Below are 23,337 nucleotides of genomic sequence, written 5' to 3' on the forward strand. Positions count from 1 at the left end.
ATGTCATCCTGATAGACTGACGCATGTAATCAGGTGTGAATTGGCTCTTGGCTCTGGACTGATGACTGGACGCTAAAGGCTGATTTATACTTCTGCGTCAACTCGACGCCATAGGTACGGCTTAGCTGCGAACCCTACGCAGAGCCTACGCGGATCCCTATGCCGTAGCCTGACACGCACCTCTCCCAAAACGTAACTAAACTACGCGTCGCAGCAACGCAGACCGCAACAACTGTGATTGGTCCGCCTGGTAGCATCGCATTTCTTCCTATGCTGAAATAGCTTCCCACTGGCCAAATGAAGGGCAGGGAAGGAACTCGGGCTGCAATGCTTTCCATAAAGCTTTACAGACCTCCAAAATTATGAAGGATGTATTTCGCTTTTGCGAAAAAAGACATTCACTTTAAACTTGTTTACCCCGAGAAAGACTACCATGACCATGAAGCCTTGCGCGGGCAGGTGTGTGCACATGCGCGACGTGCCCAAATTGCAGGGCGACGCAGACACAGCAACACACAAGTATAAATGCTCACAAAGCGCATAGGCCACTTGCGTAGGTTACCGCGTCGAGTTGACGCACAAGTATAAATCAGCCTTAAAGTGGGATGTAAACTGGGTTCATTTCTACGCGCTTGATGATAGAATTCTGAGTGGAGAACAAAGCCTCTAAGAATTCTTGGGCTTGTCGTTGACGAGCTTGGCCAAGGATAATGACATTGTTCCAGTCGAATTAATGTGCTTCGCTGTCACAATGTATAGATATAAGGATTATAAGCATTATATTGGACAAGCTGGTAGGAAGCTCTCAACAAGTGTACATGAACACCAACTGGCTGTAAACCGTCATGATCAACTTACCCCTATATCTATACATTGTGACAGCAAAGCACAACAATTTGACTGGACCAATATCATTAGGCCAAGAGATCTCAATGATCTTGCTATCTGAAGCCCTACCTCCAAAGACTGGACCAATTCAACTAGGCCAAGCTCGTCAACGACAAGAGAATTCTATCAACAAGCACGTAGAAATGAACCTGGTTTACATCCCACTTCAGCGTAAAGTCATCAGTCCAGAGCCAAGAGCCAATTCACACCTGATTACATGCGTCAATCTATCAGGACGACATTATTCCTATATAATGGTCGACTAACACAGCCCCAACAACAATTATCACCTAATCGGATTTTAACAAACCAATCACGATTACATAATCAGTAACCAATAGAAATGGCACGCGCGCGCACACACACACACACACACAAATGGACCTGTCACAGGACACATAAAAGATGAACATTGTAGATCACCAACATTTCATTCATAGTTGCACTGATGATGTTGCCTAGCTGGGTAACGAAACATCTGCAAGTTAACAAGCCAACTCAGTGAGCCACTCACAACAACATGAAGAAGTATTTGAAATAGAAGATGACACAACCATGGCTAATAAGGGAAACCAAAAACAACATAAAATTAGGAGGGGCTTCTTCGCAAAGAGAGTGGTGGGAGTGTGGAATTAGCTGCCAGATGAAGTGGTAAATGTGGGCTCACTTTTAACATTTAAGAAAAACTTGGACAGGTACATGGATGGGAGGTGTATGGAGGGATATGGTCCAGGTGCAGGTCAGTGGGACTAGGCAGAAAAATAGTTCGGCACAGCCAAGAAGGGCCAAAAGGCCTGTTTCTGTGCTGTGATGTTCTATGGTTTTATAAAAGTAAAGGAGCAAAAATTAGTGGAAATTAGAGCATTTGGAAACTAGTAAAAACCTACAGCAGGCAACTAAAAAGCCATAAGGAGGGAAAAGATGAAATATGAAGGTAAGCTAGCCAATAATATCAAAGAAGGATACCAAAAACTTTTACAGATATATTAAATGTAAAAGAGAGATGAGAGTGGACATCGGGCCACTGGAAAATGATGTAACAATGGGGGAGAAGGAACTGATGGATGAATTAAATAAGTATTTTGCATTTTCCTTAACTGTGGAAAACACTAGCAGTATGCTGGAGGTTTGAGAGTGTCAGGGGGCAGAAGAGAGCGCAATTGTTATTACTAGGGAGGAAGTGCTTGGGAAACTGAAAGATCTGAAGGTAGAAAAGCCATCCGGACCAGATGAACTACACTCCAGGGTTGTGAAAGAGGTAACTACAGAGACTGTGTAGGCATTAATAATGATCTTTCAAGATCACCAGATCCTGGCATGGTTCTGGAGGATTGACAATTTGCAAATGTCACTCCTCTCTTCAAGAAGGGAGGGAGGCAGAAGAAAGGGAATAATAGGTCAGTTACCCTGACCTCAGTGTTTGGGAAGATGTTGGAGTTGATTGTTAAGGATGAGGTCTCAGGATACTTGGAGGCACACGATAAAATAAGCCACAGTCAGAATGGTTACCCTAAGGGACAAATCTTGCCTGACAAACCTGTTGGAATTCTCCGAGGTAATAACAAGCAGGATACACAGAGGAGAATTGGTGGATATTGTGTACTTGAATTTTCAAAAGGCCTTTGACAAGGTTTTGCACATGAGGCTGCTATTATAAGGAAGTTACTGGCATGATTGGCAGGAGGTAAAGAGTGGGAATAAAGGGTGCTCTTTCCGGTGACTAGTAGTGTCCCACAGGGGATTGTGCTGGGGCCACTACTTTTTATGTTTTAAGTCAATGATTTGGATGATGGAATTGATGGCTTTGTGGGCAATTCGAAGTTCGGCGGAGGGACAGGTTTTGCTGAGGAAGCAGGGAGGCTGCAGAAGGACTTGGACAGATTAGGAGAATGGATAAAGAAATGGTAGATGGAATACAGTGCCAGGAAGTGTATGGTCATGCACTTTCATAAAAGGAGCAAAAGCAAAGATTATTTTCTAAATGTGCAATGAATTCACATTCTGAAGTGCAAAGGGACTTGGGAGTCTTCATGTAGGATTCCCTAATAGTTAACTTGCTGGATGAGTCAGTGATGAGAAAGGCAAATAGAATGTCAGCATTCATTTCGAGAGGACTAGAATATAAGAGCAAGGATATAATGCTGAAACTTTAAAGGCACTCGTGAGGCTTCACTTGAAGTATTGTAAGCTGTTTTGGGCACCTTATCTAAGAAAGGGTGTGTTGACGTTGGAGAGGGTTCAGAGGAACTTCACGAGAATGACTCCGAGATTGAAAGGTTTATAGTATGAGGAACATTTGATGGCTCTGGGCCTGTATTCACTGGAATTTTGTAGAATGAGGGGGGGATCTCATTGAAATCTATCGAATATTGAAAGGTGAAGTGGAGAGAATATTTTCTATAGTGGGGGTAGTCTAGGACCAGAGGGCAGAGCCCCAGAATAGAGGTACGTCCAGTTAGAAGGAACTTCTTTAGTCAGAGTGTGGTGAATTTGAGGAATTTGTTGCCACAGGTGGCTAAGGAGGCCAGGTCATTGAGTGTGTTTAAAGTGGTAGTTGATAGGTTCTTGATTACTCAGGGCATAGAAGGTTGCAGGATGAAAGTAGGAGAATGAGGTTCAGAGGGAAAACAAATCAACCATGATGAAATTGTAGACAAGACTTGATGGGCCAAATGGCTTAATTCTGCTGCTATCTCTTGTGGTCTTATGGAGTTTCTTGAAATAATATGTAGGTGGAGCTGTAATGGACCATGAAATGTCCTTGGCAAATCGGATTAAAGAGAATCCAGATGCATTTTACAGATGTATTAGGAACCTATGTTGGAGTAATTGAAAATTTAAACACCTGTTTTGGGGATAATTAAAGTTAAGAGTTTATTTGATATAAATAGTATAGTTTAATTTTTTTTGAAGAATTACAATGGCTTACTGTTTTAAATTGACTGAAGATGAATGATCTATGATGTGAGACAGCAGCAATAATGAAAAGACTGATACTAAGAAATAAAGTAAAGTTGTAACATATCAGGCCAGTGGTTGATGAGTTGATGGAGAAGATCCCGAGAGGCAGGATTTATGAACATTTGGAGAGGCATAATATGATTAGGAATAGTCAGCATGGTTTTGTAAATGGTAGGCCGTGCTTTACAAGCCTGACTGAATTTTTTGAAAATGTGTCTAAACACATTGATGAAGGTAGAGCAGTAAATGTAGTGTATATGGATTTCAGCAAGGCATTTGACAAGGTACCCCATGCAAAGCTTATTGAGAAAGTAAGGAGGCATGGGATCCAAGGGGACATTGTTTGTGGATCCAGAACTGGCTTGCAGCTGGCAAAGACTGGTTGTAGATGGGTCATATTCTGCATGGATATCGGTGACCAAAGGTGTGCCTCAGGGATCTGTTCTGGGACCCCTACTCTTCGTGATTTTTATAAATGACCTGGATGAGGAAGTGGAGGGAAGAGTTAGTAAATTTGCTGATAACACAAAGGTTGGGGGTGTTGTGGATAGTGTGGAGGGCTGTCAGAGGTTACAGCGGGACATTGATAGGATGCAAAACTGGGCTGAGAAGTGGCAGATGGAGTTCGACCCAGATAAGTGTGAGGTGGTTCATTTTAGTAGGTCAGATATGATGACAGAATATAGTATTAATGGTAAGACTCTTGGCAGTGTGGAGGATCAGAGGGATCTTGGGGTCCGAGTCCATAAGACACTCAAAGCTGCTACGCAGGTTGACTCTGTGGATAAGAGAGCATACGGTGCATTGGCCTTCATCAATTGTGGGATTGAGTTTAAGAGCTGAGAGGTAACATTGCAGCTATATAGGACCCTGGTCAGGCCCTACTTGGAGTACTGTGCTCAGTTCTGGTCGCCTCACTATAGGAAGGATGTGGAAACCATAGAAAGGGTGCAGAGGAGATTTACAAGGATGTTGCCTGGATTGGGGAGCACGCCTTATGAGAATAGGTTGAGTGAACTCGGCCTTTTCTCCTTGGAGTGACGGAGGATGAAAGGTGACCTGATAGAGGTGTATAAGATGATGAGAGGCATTGATCGTGTGGATAATCAGAGGCTTTTTTCCCAGGGCTGAAATGGCTGGCACAAGAGGGCACAGCTTTAAGGTGCTTGGAAGCAGGTACAGAGGAGATGTCAGGTGTAAGTTTTTTACGCAGAGAGTGGTGAGTGCGTGGAATGGGCTGCCGGCGACGGCGGTGGAGGCAGATACGATAGGGTCTTTTAAGAGATTCCTGGACAGGTACATGGAGCTCAGAAAAATAGAGGGCTATGGGTAACCCTTGGTAATTTCTAATGTATGGACATGTTTGGCGCAACTTTGTGGGCCGAAGGGCCTGTATTGTGCTGAAGGTTTCTATGTTTCTATCGTTTGCTCTTTTCTATTTGAGGTATGTTACCATCAGAACAATATCTTGTTAAATGTTTTGCTTTTGATTTTAGCTCTGAAGAAAAACCTGATGAAGAAGAAGTCATTACAGAAGAAAATATAGCTAAACTGAAGGATGAAGTGGAAGAAAAGAAGAAACTCATTGCTACTTTACGAAATAAGCCCTGGCCTATGAAGCAGAAGTTGCAACTACTGAAGTAAATGTTTCTGTTTCATAATTGATTGCAGTTGTGTTATAAAGTCTTAATAAGACATAAGTAACAAATTCACTGTGAGCTGTGGGCAGGTAGGAAAGAGTGGAAGGTGACTGGTGGTAGTTTCAGCCTTGCGCATCTGAAATCCCAGGCCTCATTTAAATTCCAGGTTACGATTGGCTAATATTTGGCTACCTGGTAGATACAGGTGAAAGGCAAGGAGGTGTTGTCAGGATGGTGATGTGGAAGTGATGAGGAAGGGAGATGGAGCTTACCTACCCAGAAGGTGCTCTTCTCCCTTCAGGCAAGTATCGGGTATGTAGTGGTTAGCACATCACTTTACAGTACGAGCAGCCTGGGTTCAATCCCACTGCTGATTGTAAGGAGTTTGTATATTCTCTTCGTGACTGTGTGGGTTTCCTCCCATGGTCTAAAGACGTACCGGTTGATAAGTTAATTGGTCAGTGTAAATTGTTTTGTAGTAGGCTAGGGTCGGTGGGCAGTATGGCTCAAAGAGCTGGAAGGACCTATTTTGCACTGTTATCTCAGGAATGAAATAAATAAGGTACAGGGTGAGTCAGCGACACCTTCTTGCTGAGAGGTACACTCAAAGTACTTAACCAGATTAGTTCAGGTCACGATTGGGTCTTGTAGGGCTGATGGAATTCTGATTTGTGAAGATTTGTGATAAACATGCCTGCTTTAGAAGGATCTCCAACTGCCCGCAGAGCCAAAATGAATAATATTTGAAATGAATGGAGCTGAATAAGATCTGAAAGGGTAAACAACCTTTTAGCTAGACACCCGATCGGTTTGCATGGACACATTAGTTTTAACTCAACCCTAACATTTAACTTCTAATTGACCATACATTCATATTGCAATATATTTCAGTTGGAAAACTGGAAAAATCTTTAAAATGTGTCAATGGCAAATCCCTTTGTTTCATTAGGTTTAATACCCATTGATACATACAGGTTTCTTTTCTATCAAATGTGCTGAAGGGGTCATTGATTACGATTTGATTACATGTTATTTTTAACTGCTATAACACTTATTGCTACAAAATGTGCACATTAAAATTAAAAAAAACTCTTCCTGTTTCTGGATTCCAGACCTAATCAGTTCCTCTCTACCACCACTCTGCTCCGTCTATCGGAATTAGTCCTTACTCTTAATAATTTCTCCTTTGGCTCCTCCCACTTCCTCCAAACTAAAGGTGTAGCTATGGGCATCCGTATGGGTCCTAGCTATGCCTGCCTTTTTGTTGGTGTGGAACAATCTATGTTCCGTGCCTATTCTGGTATCTGTCCCCCACTTTTCCTTCGCTACATTGATGACTGCATTGGCGCTGCTTCCTGCACGCATGCAGAACTCGTTGACTTTATTAACTTTGCCTCCAACTTTCACCCTGCCCTCAAGTTTACCTGGTCCATTTCCGACACCTCCCTCCCCTTTCTAGATCTTTCTGTCTCTGTCTCTGGAGACAGCTTATCCACTGATGTCTACTATAAGCTTACTGACTCTCACAGCTATCTGGACTATTCCTCTTCTCACCCTGTCTCTTGCAAAAACGCCATCCCCTTCTCGCAATTCCTCTGTCTCCGCCGCATCTGCTCTCAGGATGAGGCTTTTCATTCCAGGACGAGGGAGATGCCTTCCTTTTTTAAAGAAAGGGGCTTCCCTTCCTCCACTATCAACTCTGCTCTTAAACGCATCTCCCCCATTTCACGTACATCTGCTCTCACTCCATCCTCTCGCCACCCCACTAGGAATAGGGTTCCCCTGGTCCTCACCTACCACCCCACCAGCCTCCGGGTCCAACATATTATTCTCCGTAACTTCTGCCACCTCCAACGGGATCCCACCACTAAGCACATCTTTCCCTCCCCGCCTCTCTCTGCATTCCGCAGGGATTGCTCCCTACGCAACTCCCTTGTCCATTCGCTCCCCCCATCCCTTCCCACCGATCTCCCTCCTGGCACTTATCCGTGTAAGCGGAACAAGTGTTATACATGCCCTTACACTTCCTCCCTTACCACCATTCAGGGCCCCAAACAGTCCTTCCAGGTGAGGCAACACTTCACCTGTGAGTCGGCTGGGGTGATATACTGCGTCCGGTGCTCCCGATGTGGCCTTTTATATATTGGTGAGACCCAACGCAGACTGGGAGACCACTTTGCTGAACACCTATGCTCTGTCCGCCAGAGAAAGCAGAATCTCCCAGTGGCCACACATTTTAATTCCACATCCCATTCCCATTCTGACATGTCTATCCACGGCCTCCTCTACTGTAAAGATGAAGCCACACTCAGGTTGGAGGAACAACACCTTATATTCCGTCTGGGTAGCCTCCAACCTGATGGCATGAACATCGACTTCTCTAACTTCCGCTAATGCCCCACCTCCCCCTCGTACCCCATCTGTTACTTATTTTTATACACACATTCTTTCTCTCACTCTCCTTTTTCTCCCTCTGTCCCTCTGAATATACCCCTTGCCCATCCTCTGGGTCCCCCCCGCCTTGTCTTTCTTCCCGGACCTCCTGTCCCATGATCCTCTCGTATCCCTTTTGCCAATCACCTGTCCAGCTCTTGGCTCCGTCCCTCCCCCTCCTGTCTTCTCCTATCATTTTGGATCTCCCCCTCCCCCTCCCACTTCCAAATCTCTTACTCACTCTTCCTTCAGTTAGTCCTGACGAAGGGTCTCGGCCTGAAACGTCGACTGCACCTCTTCCTAGAGATGCTGCCTGGCCTGCTGCGTTCACCAGCATCTTTTATGTGTGTTGCTCTTCCTGTTAAATTCACTATGTAGAGATTTTAATAACTTGTTTGAGGCTCCATTTATTGAGATGAAATTACTTGCTGTATTAAAGGTAATGAGTGTAATGATCAATTTAAATAAGAGCTGAACATAGAATGATTCTTCTCAGCATTAGAGTTCCAAATGAAATCAGCTTTGAAGACTAATAGGTGTAGCTTCTACAGTTAGCTTTACTGCCTTCCTCTCCAGAAGCTGCTAAATCACATATTGAACAATTGATTGTCATTCATTGTCATTCTTCATGTGTGAGCTTAGATATTGACCACTGCAAGTTAATGATTGAATAAGATGATCATTGACTATTTTAGTTCAGATGAAAAGATAATTCTCGGCCCGAAACGTCGACTGTACCTCTTCCTAGAGATGCTGCCTGGCCTGCTGCGTTCACCAGCAACTTTGATGTGCGTGTCTTCACTTAAAACATTGTGACTCTTTGGAGTTATCTGCTTTCAATAGGCCGTTTATTCAGTCAACAACTGGATTCCACAGTAGCTGAAGACATTAAATGGGAAAGTAGACTGAGATGGAAAATCAGCCATGGTTGTATGTATAGCAGTAAAGGTTCTGGAGGTCATTGGCATCTATTCCTATTCCTTACATTCCCAGGGTCTAATTACTGGTCAGATTTCACTACTCTTTCCAGACCTGAGGATTTCTAACATGTCCTTTTCCTGCAATGGAAACCACGAACTCACCACGTCATGTTATTCACCCTATATACTTGCTTAGAGTAGTATATTAAAATCTAGATCTGAAAGACCTTTAAAAGCTGATTAGAAGTCAAAAGCAAGTATATATCTCAATATTTCTACATTACAGAGCTGAAATAAATAACTATTGCCATTTTAGCCCAGATGATTTTTCAAAGTTTTAGGATGTTCAAATGCTATGACTTTGGCCAGTTGCTGGTTTTACAAGTTATGAAGGCCTTTGGCTTGTTTCATTTAGCCCAATGTAGTTATAATAAGTTCATAAGAGAAAGGAGCAGAATTGGGCGATTTGGCTCATCGATTCTGCTCTGCCATTTCATCATGGCTGATCCAAATTTCCTCTAAGCCCCAATCTCTTGCCTTCTCCCCATATCCCTTTATCCCCTGACCAATCAAGAATGCATCAACTTCTGCCTTAAAAATACATAAAGACTTGGCCTCCACAGCTGCCTGTGGCAAAGAATTCCACAGTTTCACCACTCTCTGGCGATATAAATTCCTCCTCATCTCTATTCTAAAAGGATGGCCCTTTATTCTGAGGCTGTGTCTTCTGGTTTTAGACTCTCCCAGCATTGGAAACATCCTCTCCATATCCGCTCTATCAAGGCCTTACACTATTTGATAGGTTTTAATGAGGTCACCCCCCATTCTTCTGAATTCTAGTGATTACAGGCACAAAGCCATCAACCGTCTTCAGATGCCAAGCCATTCAATCCTGGAATAATTTTTGTGAACCTCCTTTGAACCCTCTCCAGTTTCAATACACCCTTTCCAAGATAAGGGGCCCAAAACTTTTCAAAATACTCCAAATGAGGCCTTAGCAGTGCTTTATAAAGTCTCACGTTACGCCCTTTGCCTTTATATTCTGGTCCTCTTGAAATGCTAACATCGCATTTGTCTTCCTCACCACAGGCTTAACCTGCAAATTAACCTTTAGGGAATCCAGCACAAGAGCTCCCAGGACCATTTGCGCCTCAGTTTTTTGTATTTTCTCTCCATTTAGAAAATAGTCAACACTTACATTTCTTCTACCCAAGTACATGACATACACTTCCTGGCACTGTATTCCATCTGCCATTTCTTTACCCATTCTCCTAATCTGTCTAAGTCTTTCTGTAGCCTCTCTACTTCCTCTAAACCTCTTGCCCCTCCACCTTTCTTCATATTGCCTGCAAGCTTTGTAACAAAGCCATCATCCAAATCACCGACATATAAAGTAAAGTGAACACCACCGGTCACCGGCAGCCAACCAGGAAAGGTTCCCTTTATTCCCACTCTTTGTCTCATACCAATCAGTCACTGCTTTACCATACTAAGTTCTTTCCTGTAATAAAATGGGCTCATAGCTTGTTAAGTAGCCTCATGTATGGCACCTTGTCAAAGGACTTCTGAAAATTCAAGTACACAACATCTACTGATTCTACTTTGTCTATCCTGCTTGTTATTTCTTCAAATAATTCGAACAGATTTGTCAGGCAGGATTTTCCCTTGAGGAATCTATGCTGACTACAGCCTATTTTATCATGTGCCTCCAAGTACCCTGAGACTCATCCTTAATAATTAACTCCAACATCTTCCCAACCACTGAGATCAGACTAACTGACCTATAGTTTCCTTACTTCCACCTCTCTCCCTTCTTGAAGAGTGGAGTGACATTTGCAATTTTCCAGTCTTCCAGAAGCATTTCAGAATCTAATGATTCTTCAAAGATCATTGCCAATGCCTGCAAAATCTCTTCAGCCACCTCTTTCAGAACACTGGGGTGTACACCATCAGGTACAGGTGACTTATTTACCTTCAGACCTTTCAGCTTCCTGAGAACCTTCTCTCTAGTAATGGTAACTTCACACACTTCATGATCCCCAACACCTGGAACTTCCACCAGACTGCTAATATCGTATACAGAGAAGACTGATGCAAAATACTTATTCAGTCCATCCATCATTTCCTTGATTCTTACTACTACCTTTATAGCATAATTTTCCAGAGGTCCAATGTTCACTGTCGCCTCTCTTTTACACTTTATGTATCCGAAGAAACTTTTGGTATCCTTTTTAATATTATTGGCCAGCTTACTTTTGTATTCCATCTTTACCTTTGTAATGACCTTTTTAGTTGCCTTCTGTTGGTTTTTACTCCACTGTAATACTGATATATCTGGCTTTAGCATCACCTTCTCAAATTTCAGTGTGAATTCGATCATATTATGAGCACTTTCCGCTAAGGGCTCTTTTACCTTAAGCTCTGTAATCAATTTCAGTTCGGTGCACAACACCCAATCCAGAATAGCTGACCCCCTAGTGGGCTTAACCATGAGCTGCTCTAAAAAGCCATCTTGTAGGCATTCTAGAAACTTCCCCTCTTGGGATCCAGCACTAACCTGATTTTCCAATCCACCTGCATATTGAAATCCCCCATGACTATTGTAACATTGCCCTTTTGGCATGCATTTCCTATCTCCCACTGTAGATTGTAGACCACATCCTTACTATTGTTTGGGGGTCTGCATGTAACTTCCATCAGGGTGTCTTTACCCTTGCAGTTTCTTAGCTCTATACACAATGATTCAACAACTTCCGACCAGATGTCACCTCTTCCTAATGATTTGATTTAATTATTTTTAACCAAATGAGCAACATCAAACCCTCTGCCTTCCTACCTGTCATTCCAAAACAATGTGCATTCATGGACATCAAGTTCCCAGCTATAATCTTCTTTCAGCAATGTATCAGTGATGCCTACAACATCGTACCTGCCAATCTGCAACCATGCTGCTTGGTCATTTACCTTATTCCATATATTGCACACATTCAAATATAACATCTTCAGTCCTGTACTCACTCTTTACGATTTTGTTTGCCTTTTATGTTGCAACTCATCCTGTTGACTTCAATTTTGCTTTGCCAACAACCTCTCCTCACAACAACTTGCCCCTGTGTGTAAACTAGCTGCCTCATCTTCAGCACTATCACCCGCCTTTCCTACAATACTTCTTGCATTGAAATACACACAGCTCAGGACACTAGTCATACCATGCTCAACGTTTTGATTCCTAGCTTTGAGATTTCACCAATCTTTGCCGCTATAACCTCTCCACTAACTGTTCAGGCACTCTGGTTCCCATCCCCGTGCAACTCTAGTTTAAATCCCACCATGCAGCATTAACAAATCTTCCTGCTAGGATATTAGTCCCCTCCAGGCCAGGTGCAAACCATCCCTTCTGTACAGGTCCCACCTTCCCTGGAAGAAAGCTCAATGATCCAAAAATCTTATGCCCTACCTTCTACACCAACTCCTTAGCCACATATTAAACTGTGTATTCTTCCTAGTTCTGGCCTCACTAGCATGTGGCACGGGTAGCAATCCTGAGATCACAACCCTGGAGTTCCTGCCCTTTAACTTAGCACCAAACTCCGTGAACTGTCTTGTCAGTCGTCCCACCCACGTCATTGGTACCTACATGGACCATGACTTTTGGCTGTTCACCCTTCCACTTAAGAATGCTGAGGACTTGATCTGAGGTTTCCTGGACCCTGGCACCCAGGAGGCAACATACCACCTGGAAATCTTGTTCTTGTCCACAGAACTTCCTGTCTGTTCTTCTAACTAACAAATCCCCTGTCATCACAGCGTGCCTCTTCAACCCCATTTCCTTCTGGGTCACAGAGACAGATTCAGTGCCACAGACCCAGTCAGTGTGATTTTCCTGTGTTAAGTCAACCCCCCCCTCAACAGTATCCAAAGTGATATACCTGTTGTTGACGGGGAAGGCTACAGGGGTACTCTGCACTGGGTCCTTAACCTCTTTCCCTTTCCTGACTATCACCCAGTTTCCTGTCTCCTGCACCTTTACTGTAACTACCTCACTTTTTGTCTGATCTATCACTCCCCTCAGCCTCCCAACTGATCCGGAGTTCATTGAGTTCCAGCTCCAACTCCTTAACATGGATTGTTGTAAAGTGCAGCTGAATGGACTTCTCGCAGTTGTAGCCATCAGGGACACTGGAGGTCTCCCTACCTTCCCACATCCTGCAAGAGGAGCATTCTGCTATCCTGCCTGGTATCTCTACTGTCCTAGCTGAGCAGTTACGATATAAATGAAAAGATATCTGGCCATCTGATAGACATATCACTAAAATAATAATCTTTCTGGTCTGTTGAAAGATGTAATTGTGATATTGATGTGTTCTCTAATGCTCATGGTCCTGTTGAAATTAATCATACAACATGATGAATCTAAATTTTCTGATCTGTTTTGCCGTTTGTTTCAACTTTTACTTTAAAAGATATGTTTGTCCAATTTTCAGAGAAGCACAGGAATTTGTGGAGAAATTTGAAGGTGCTCTTGGGAAAGGAAAAGGCAAAAAGTTTTATGCCTATAAAGTAATGATGACCAAAGTAAGTGACCCAAGCCTGGGATAGAGATACAACTATATTCTTTGATCAATTGATCTATTGTTTCTTTAAAGCCACTTAGTCTTTGTTGGTTGGAATTTGCTGAATTTTCTTGTCATAATGAGCCTATGCAGAATGCTTTTCAATATATCGTTGAACATTTGGGTCCAAGATTTACTGTTGCCAACAGTTTTCTCTTACCTTACCTTAAACAAACATATATAAAAAATCAAAATCCACAGGTAAGTTAAAGACAAGGCCAGCATTCATAGTCTCTAGCTGTCCTTGAGAAGGAGATGGATCACCTTCTTGTGAAATGCTGTCATTCCTGTAGTTCAGATAGACTGGCAGTGCTACTTTGTGGGAACTAGAGCAACAGAACCCAGAAAATTCATGACATATAATGAGGCCATGTGGCACATTATGTCTATGATGGTTGATCACTCCCATTTTCCAACACCAAGTTCATAGAGTTACAGGTCAGGATCTTCAAATACACACCAAGTGCTTGACAGATGTGATGAGGTAGTTTGTCTCAACCAAATCCATAGGTAATGACTTCCAGGCTCCAAACAATCTCTGGTTGAAAAAGTTTTCTTCCCTTATCCCCACACAAACCAGTCTACCATTTTTACCCACAACTGAATTTTATTCATAACCTTTCAAATATAAAAACAGTACATTCAAATGTCTCTACGCTCAGTGCAGAAATGGCAAAAATTCACGTTAGAGTAATGTTATTTTTTCTTTCGCATGAGTTCTAGTTCCTCAGTTGACAATGGGCCATGGTCCTAAATTGTGGTCCTTTGAAGCAGCCGTAGCAGGCTTTAATATGCTCCCTCAGCTCAACATCATGTTCCTTTAAATGTACCAGTTTGCAATATTCATTTGTGTACAGCTCCTTGCACTGGAATGCTGACAAATTTCATTCAGACCAGAGCATTTTTCAACATACTGATAACCTTGTAGGTGCAGTTGGTGTTTATCTCAGTGTGAACTCCTGGGAGCATGTAGAGCACAGAGTCTTCTCAGTCATACAACTATGTAGGATGAGCTTTGCCAAAAACCTCTGCATCTCTTTCCAGATCTTCTTGGCAAACATGTTTTCTAGATGGAAATGGACAATGGTCTGATCTGTAATACAGCCAGCAATGGGGCAACATGTAGTGTTGAGATTTCAACTGCACATGAAGGATCTGATAGGGAGGGCCCTTTCCATGACTAGAATCACACTGCTTGCAATAAGCAAGGTCTTAATGCTCTTTTGGAAGTTCTGGTCATGAAGTGGTCTGCTTGAGGAACTACCCAATAGGATTCACTGTCTCCTTTATCCATTGGGCTTTTAGGGCATTCATTGCCTTCCATTAGTGATTGATTTGCAGTCATGTGGTCTTCTGCGCAAAGAAGTCCTGCTCAAAACAGATGGACTCGGCCTCATTCTCAGTCTCAGACAGGATACTGTGAAAAGTACTTTTTTTTTGACAATACCCTACTCAGGAATAAAACTGCTCTGGAAACAGGGTATCATTCTTTTATCTGACTTAGTGAGCAGTAGGTTGATGAGATGATGAAAGTATTTTTCTCAGGTAACTGTGATGAGATACTGACTATGATTCAAATATCAACTTTCAGAAATGGATGAAGTTTCAGCGTGACTTTGAGAACTTCAAAGCTGCCTGCATTCCATGGGAAATGAAAATAAAAGAGATTGAAAGTAAGTGGAGAAAACAGTGATCATTAAGTCTCTTATAAAATACTCTAGGATACTTTCCAAGTATGAAATATTTTGGCATGTTGCCTAGTATTTATAAGGCAGTTAACATTTTAATATAAATGTCTAGAAATTAGTTCTGGTTCATCGACACTAAGAAGGGTTTATGAAAGCAGCAGGTTAGAGATAAATTTTGGAAGCAATATAGAATGGGAAATTGCTCCGATGTTCAGTGCATTAAATGCATTTGAAATGTGTTGGTTTTGCTGAAGGGTAATTTTGGAAGTTAGATATCTTAAAAATAAACTTGTACTCACAAAGTTGCTTTCTTTCTGTTCGAATGAGCTGCGTCTTCTCTTCTAAAGAAGAATAATAAAAAATATTCTGTTGGAGAGCGGTCTTGTTGGCAAACCTAGAATTAAGTGCTCCGCATTTCTTGCCTGGAATTTTTTGTCAAAGTCTAATGCAAATGAATAAGATCTGAGCTCACTTACTCTGGATTTTTACCCTGTCCCCTGAATTCATTGTCTGTCAGCAATTGGTGTCAGGCTTGATACTTGTTGACTTCTGAAAATTGCTTCACTTATGAATTTTGCACTATTGAGGCAACAGAAGCCAATACATCCTATGCGTGTAACAGATTATGCAAGATAATTTCAACAAAAATTATGAATTGAGAGAATTATGAACTTGTCAGCAGTTAGGAGGGTAGACAACGCAGCTGCTGGCAAAAAAAAGTAACTAAAATACAGCCCCACAGATCATCACTTGGCAAAGGAGGAAACCAAACTGACTTTTCCACCAGACAGAAGTAGATCAGTAACTAATGGGAAGATGAAGAGGTGCTCAAGGTAAGTTGAAAGCTTTCCTTTAGGTAGAAAGAAGAGACAACCTCTCTACACTATCACACCTACACTTCTCTCACTTTGCTCATGTTTCAAACAGGCAGTACAAAGGAATCTGGCTGACGATTCTCAGAAGTGCAAACATCTGGTTTAGAAATTTGGGTAGTTGTTACTTTTTCCATTCATTCCATACTCATGCATCTGTTGGAAGGTAAAACAACCCTATAACTATTGTGCTACCTGTAAGTAGATTAAAATAAACTAAAATATTTCATTCTAGCACTGCATAGATTCAGGCTGATTTGGATTCTGAAGATGTACAGTGTATCTCAGGATGGAATACTATTATCAATCTGCCCAAGAGGGGATTATTTTTACAATCTTTTTTGACAATCTAATCACATGATAGGAGCTCAAAACGCTTGCTCTCACTTTCATAATCTGATCTATTTTTTTTCTCAGAAGTGTAGTGTACAGAAACAATAGATCTTATCCAGCACTGTCTGCAATTCAAAGACAGGGTTGAGAATCAAAGATCTAGCTGGATTGTGAACAAGCGTGAGTGATGCTGTGTGAGCACATTGTTCTCACATTTGCAGGTCAGGGAAGTCATTGAGAAAAGGTTTGTGCAGTAAGTGCAGATTGGAGAGCTATGCTTCACTTACGCTGTTCCGAAACTATATCCTTTGAGATAGTGGCTGACGTTCAAGGCAACTTGCGACATTTTTTTTTAATGGCCTTCATAGTGCCCCAAAGCATCACTCCTGGTTTCCTAGTTTCAAATTCATGTTTCCTACTTCACTGACTATAATACTAATCCTGTTTTTTCTGTTATTTCTGTACTTTGCTTGATAGGTATTGTTACGTACCCCGTAACTGGGTTGCCAAACCAGCAGAAATGGATCACTCAGTTGGAGTCTGGATTACTAGAACTAAGAAAGTTTTATTAAAGAAACAAGCAAGACAGTACTCTAATCAAAAGGATAATAAATGCAACAGTTCAGCAATGATAAACACACATGTACACAGAATTAAGATAACAGGATCAATCAAGCTCTATCGTTGTCTAGGGGTAAATGACCAGTTTCAAAGTGACGCAAAGTTCAGTTCAGTTCGCAGTAATCGCTGCCATGGGAGATGGATAGTGTGGGGGGAAGGAGAGAGAGAGCAAAACGAATGAATATTCAAACGGCTTCCACACAAACCTTCGCAGTCAGCTTTCGGGCGAGTCCTTTGTGATGTCATCTGAGGTCACCGACCGTGACCCCTCCGTTTCCAGATACGATCGTTTCTCTGCGGTGAACCTGGCACCCAGGCAAGGGTGGACACACACCAGGTTCCCGCCGATCGTGCCTTTCCACCCTGTGCGTCTATGGCTTGTCCCGCGACCAGCCGTCCAAAACTTCCCACCGACTTGTGAGAGACGCACCGCTTCCAGGGTATCGTTACCTCGGGGTGTCGTGTATGTCTTGCCTTAGCAAACCTGTCCCTTTTTATCCCCCTGCTGGGGTATCGCCTGTCCATCACTTCAAACAGTTCAGAGTTCAAAGGGGGAGCCGATCTTGACAGCTCTCCTTCCGTTACTCTCTCCCGTCCCTTCATTAATATCTCCAAATGCTGCTTCATTGTTTTCCTTATCTCTCTCTCTCCTGAAGACAGGTGGCAGACCAACTGCTGATCCCACTGGTGCCAGCACAGGACAGCTAACATCTTAATCTATGTGTATTCTTGTCACAGTATATTGGCACAAAAATATCACTGTGTGAAGCTTGCAGTAACCACCTTTTTTTGGCTTTACCAGGTCACTTTGGGTCTTCTGTTGCTTCATATTTCATATTCTTAAGATGGATGTACGGGATCAATATGGTTCTTTTTGGATTAACGTTTGGTTTGGTCATGATCCCAGAGGTAAACGTAGTTACTGGTTAAAGTTGCATTTTTAAAAAGCCTCTAATTAAATGCTAACTGAACTTCTTCAACAAAACAAATAGGATTTCACAGACAATGAGACAATAAAGATTTCTTGTTATCTGACTATTTTATCAATGTGTTGCTTTTTGCTACCAGGCAAACTCTCAAACAGGTAGTTTGAAGGACAGGAGAATCCCAGTAGTGACTATATTGTTTCCTTCATTGTTGAAGGAAAATTCATGCAAAAGGACTGTAGATCATTGCATTACATACTGTATCTACTGTAGCAATTGGTGCTCAGTTTCATGTATCTTATTGCTGAGAAACCCAGGTGCCAAGTCACCAGTGGTGTTTAACAATGACAGTTTTGACCCTTGAATTGAAACTGTCTTAATCAACTGCACCAATCCTTATCTAGCCAGATCGGTGTAATGCCTGGAACAACTAATTCTTTGACAATGAGTAGGAACAATGACTTTGACTTCCTCCCCTGTTTTACATATCTGCATTCTGGAATGTAATTTTTTATCAAGTCACTTTTTAAAAAATTGCATCTTGTTTATATTGTATATGAAGCTGACAAAACAATTAGTTGTTTTAGTTTATATGAATTGTTGAACTCTTTAAAATTGGCATTGAGGATGGAACTCCAGGAAACTGGCCCATGATAGTGATCAAATGGCAATAGCCTGTTACCTAGCAAAAACATTCTGGAACGTTACTGAACCATTTCCTTAACAGGCAAGGACCAGCCTTGTATTTCCATTTTGGCCTCCTGTCCAGCTGCTGGTAGCCATCACACTTTTGCTGTTGAGTTCAGCTGGGAGTTTGCCTCGACTATTTTTTTAAGATCCTGAAGATAAACTTGCTTCACTAATTGGGTCTATACTGTACTGTTCACCTCGCTTGGTTAAAATCGAGGGGGTGGCAGGGTGGGTGGGTAATTTGTTTATAGCTTGCTGATATAACATTTTGAAGAAATTACAGGGTATCACTTTCTGCTGCTGTTTATGTATTCATGTTAACAGCTTTATTAGAAAGCTGGTCTTGGTCACATTCCTGCTCAGTCTGGACAGGATTGTTAGTCTGGTGACAAGAATATCGTGCACAAGGAGTGGGGTTAAACCCTCCCTGTTGCTGCCCTTTGAAGAAAAGGTAAAGCAACTCATTTAAGGCCAGTGGCCAGAATCTTACCCATCATATCTGAAGGACTGTAATAAGATCAGAGAAACCCTATTAATATAGCTTGGATTTTCACCAGACTTCTGCATAAGTTACAGTTAGAAACTGGGAATAATGTCAAACAAAATTGTAAGTGTTGGAAATTATTACCATGGTCTCAAACCAGAAAAGCTTCAAACCCAAATATTGTCCATGAGTAACAAGCTGATAGGCAGGAATAATTTAATTTCTGTTGTTAGTTATTTTGATATAGCATTGCTATGGACCAACAAGGTTTGAAACTTATTTTTTGACTTAGATATTTTTAACTTTATTAAAGTTTGAGATTGAACTGGTTATATGGTTGTAAATAATAATATTTGATTTTAGGCTCTGATGGGAAAGCCATATGGTAGTATGCCTAGAAAAACAGTTCCAAAGAGTGAACAAGACTCAGCCATGAATTTTGCCACTTTGTGGGATTTTGGGGTAAGATTTTTTTGTTGGAGAATGAACCTTGTAAAATAGCTCTACAGCATCAGAATATTTTCAGTTCATAGTTATATATATGCAGGTGGCATAGGCAGTGCTGCTGCCTCACAGTTCCAGTGATAGGGATTTGATCCTGACCACTGGTACTCTCTGTGCCAGCTTTGCACATTTTCCCCATAACCACATGGATATCTCTGGGTGCTCCGGGTTCATCTCACATCCACAGACCGCGCAGTTCGATAGGGTAATCTGCCACTGTAGGCTGCCCTTCGTGAGAAGGTGAGTAGTAGAAACTGGTGGCGTGAGAGGAGTTAATTATGGTGTGAGAGAGAATAGGTAGCAAAGGATAAGCATATGAATGGGACTGGTGGAGCTGTTCTGAGCATTGGCATAGTCTAAATGGGGCCAATAGCTTCCTTCCGCATTGAAGGGAAATATGTATGTACTAAATTGCATAGTTTTTAACTTGTTGTGAAGAATACAGTTTTAAAAAATATTTTTTTTTTTTGCCAGGGCTATGCACGATATTCTGTCCTTTTCTATGGTTATTATAATCATCAGCGGTCAATTGGATGGCTGAAGTTCCGGCTTCCTTTGAGCTATTTCCTGGTGGGAATTGGCACAATAGGATACAGCTTCATGGTGGTGATTAGAACGTAAGTTCCATCTTCTGGAATAGAATATTTTCTTGGAAAATTGAGTCCAAACAAGCCATCCATTGAGCAAAGTCAAACTATGTTTTTGTGTTTTCAAATGAACCATTAGGACAATAAAATAGTTTAAGCAACACACATCAAAGTTGCTGGTGAACACAGCAGGCCAGGCAGCATCTCTAGGAAGAGGTACAGTCGACGTTTCAGGCCGAGAGCCTTCGTCAGGACTAACTGAAGGAAGAGTTAGTAAGAGATTTGAAAGTGGGAGGGGGAGGGGGAGATCCAAAATGATAGGGGAAGACAGGAGGGGGAGGGATGGAGCCAAGAGCTGGACAGTTGATTAGCAAAAGGGATATGAGAGGATCATGGGACAGGAGGCCCAGGGAGAGAGACAAGTGGGGGGGGAATCCCAGAGGATGGGCAAGGGGTATAGTCAGAGGGGCAGAGGGAGAGAAAAGAGAGTGAGAGAAGGAATGTGTGTATAAAAATAAGTAACGGATGGAGTACGAGGGGGAGGTGAGGCATTAGCGGAAGTTAGAGAAGTCAATGTTCATGCCATCAGGTTGGAGGCTACCCAGACGGAATATAAGGTGTTGTTCCTCCAACCTGAGTGTGGCTTCATCTTTACAGTAGAGGAGGCCGTGGATAGACATGTCAGAATGGGAATGGGATGTGGAATTAAAATGTGTGGCCACTGGGAGATCCTGCTTTCTCTGGCGGACAGAGCGTAGGTGTTCAGCAAAGCGGTCTCCCAGTCTGTGTTGGGTCTCGTCAATATATAGAAGGCCACATTGGGAGCACTGGACGCAGTATATCACCCCAGCCAACTCACAGGTAAAGTGTCGCCTCACCTGGAAGGACTGTTTGGGGCCCTGAATGGTGGTAAGGGAGGAAGTGTAAGGGCCTGAATAGTGGTAAGGGAGGATGTGTAGGGGGCTGAATGGTGGTAAGGGAGGAAGTGTAAGGTGACGAAGGGTCTCGGCCTGAAGCGTCTACTGTACCTCTTCCTAGAGATGCTGCCTGGCCTGCTGCGTTCACCAGCAACTTTGATGTGTGTTCCTTGAATTTCCAGCATCTGCAGAATTCCTGTCGTTTGCGTTTATAAAATAGTTTACTTATAATTATTGAGGTGATGGCAGTTCAACTGATAACATAAATGAAAATGGTATTTGCTCTATATTGGGGTAAATGCAATACTGTTTATAAAATATGTCATGTATATATCCTGAATGAGCCATACAGCCTTTAAGCATTATGGTTGTATTTAGTATTAGAACCAAGTCACAAATCAGCCATTATAATGTCATAGAGTACTACAGTGCAGAAACAGGCTCTTTGGCCCATCTAGTCCGTGCTAAACTGTTATTCTGTCTAATCCCATCGATACACACCCGAACCCTAGCTCTCTATACATTTCCCATTCATGATGGGCCGAATGGCCGACTTCTGCTCCTTTGTCTTATGGTCTTATGTACTTATCCAAACTTCTCTTAAATGTTGCAATTAAAATGCAGAACATCATGAATTAATGGAAAACAGGAGATTCAAAAAAAAAAGAAATAGGAAAAGAATACATAAAATGGGTCATTTTATTTCTTCAATGGTAGCTTCATCTGCGATGATAATATTGGAGTTTTTGATTGGTATTTAATGGGCTATGGTCAGACCAGGCTATATAAAGCTGACAATTGAAACTGAAATTGATATTGACATGCAATCCATTTTTGAAATTATATTAATAAAATCAGCAGATGTATTAGTTGTGACAGAACCAATCCCATTGCCAGCAATTCACCTTCTGGTTACAAAGGCACCAGGAGATTGGATTTACTCAAAGTCCAGCCACACTCCTATAGGGAGTACAATACAATAAAATCATGGTGCTAAATTGATCACTCGAAGTCAGTGCTTCCCAAGTGTTCTAAGGGGGCGTTAGATTCTTGGGGGTGGGGACGGTAAGCGGCACCCTAACTTGAGGCATGAGACCTGCCCAACCATGTCAACTCCCTGCCTCATTAACATACAACAGGTATTCCCAGTTTGTGCTAACTTTTACTTTTAATTTAGCCCCGTTAATGATGGATAAATGCATATGGTGTGATTTCTGAGTCTGAAGGCAGTGAAGCCTTGAATTGTAATACTGCTAAGAAACAGAAACTACTAAAAGTGCGTCAGTACACTGTTACATACCTGGAGTATGGTTTTATTCCGTTTCTGTCCAATCTGTGACACTCCATGTGTCTTATTAGTAATACTGTACTATCTAATGAAGCCATGAAACCATTAAGATTGCAGGAACACTTCAGTAAAAGACACTCTGAAAAGGCTACATATGGTATTGCTCAGTTCCAGAAGATGAAAGAAGCATTTGAAAAGTATTGCACACTTGAGTCATTTGCCAAGAAAGCTAAAAATGACCTTAATAGTGGTCTCATTGCTTCTTATAACATTTCCAAAATGAGAGCAAAGTGTGGAAAATCTCATACAATTGGTGAAAGATTAATGATGCCTGCTCTATCAAAAGTGCTCACCACTGTTCTCAAAATGAATACCAGTGTTTTAAAATCAATTCCTCTGAGTAATAACTCTGTAGCTCATCGTATTAACGAAATGAGTGAAGGCATTGAATATCAACTATGCACAGAGCTACAAAAACAGAATTTTGGATACAACTGGATGAGTCAACTGTGTGAGACAATGAGGCATTGCAAATGGCATATTATGGTTTATCAAAGATAGTGAAGTTTATGAAGAGATTCTTTTTTGTAAAAAGTTAAAAACAAATATCAATGGAGAATCAATCTATGACGAACTCAAAATGTATGTTAAGAATAAAGGTATTTCGATTAGGAACATGATTTCTTGTGCAACAGATGGAACACTATATATAACAGGTCACCATGCTGGTTTAGTGGCAAGTAGGAGAAAAGTAATTCCAAGTCTGTTTGCAATCCATTGTGTAATCCATCATCAGAACCTCACAACCAAAAACCTTAGCCTGTGACTGTTTTCAAGCATGACTCTTGTAATATCTGCTATCAACAAAATTAAAGCTCATCCATTAAATAGCAGGATATCACCAGTTATGCCAAGATAACGATTGTTGCACACTTGGACACAAAAGGGACTTCCAGGCGTGCAGAAGTTTAA

General features: G+C 41.9%; 1 protein-coding gene across 1 annotated transcript in view; it reads left to right on the forward strand.

Moving 5' to 3' along the window:
• The first annotated feature begins 5,355 nt into the window (after positions 1–5,355).
• The window catches only part of tmc1 (transmembrane channel-like 1), a 39,791-nt gene continuing 21,809 nt past the window's right edge, over positions 5,356–23,337 (forward strand). The window contains exons 1-6 of the mRNA XM_063069245.1: positions 5,356–5,489; positions 13,327–13,417; positions 15,047–15,128; positions 17,772–17,878; positions 19,433–19,531; positions 20,048–20,190. Coding sequence (XP_062925315.1) covers positions 5,464–5,489; positions 13,327–13,417; positions 15,047–15,128; positions 17,772–17,878; positions 19,433–19,531; positions 20,048–20,190 — 548 coding nt within the window. The 5' untranslated portion in view covers positions 5,356–5,463. The remainder of the gene's footprint in view (positions 5,490–13,326; positions 13,418–15,046; positions 15,129–17,771; positions 17,879–19,432; positions 19,532–20,047; positions 20,191–23,337) is intronic.

Source organism: Mobula hypostoma, chromosome 16 (genome assembly GCF_963921235.1).
Source record: "Mobula hypostoma chromosome 16, sMobHyp1.1, whole genome shotgun sequence".
In the NCBI taxonomy this organism is placed as follows: domain Eukaryota; kingdom Metazoa; phylum Chordata; class Chondrichthyes; order Myliobatiformes; family Myliobatidae; genus Mobula; species Mobula hypostoma.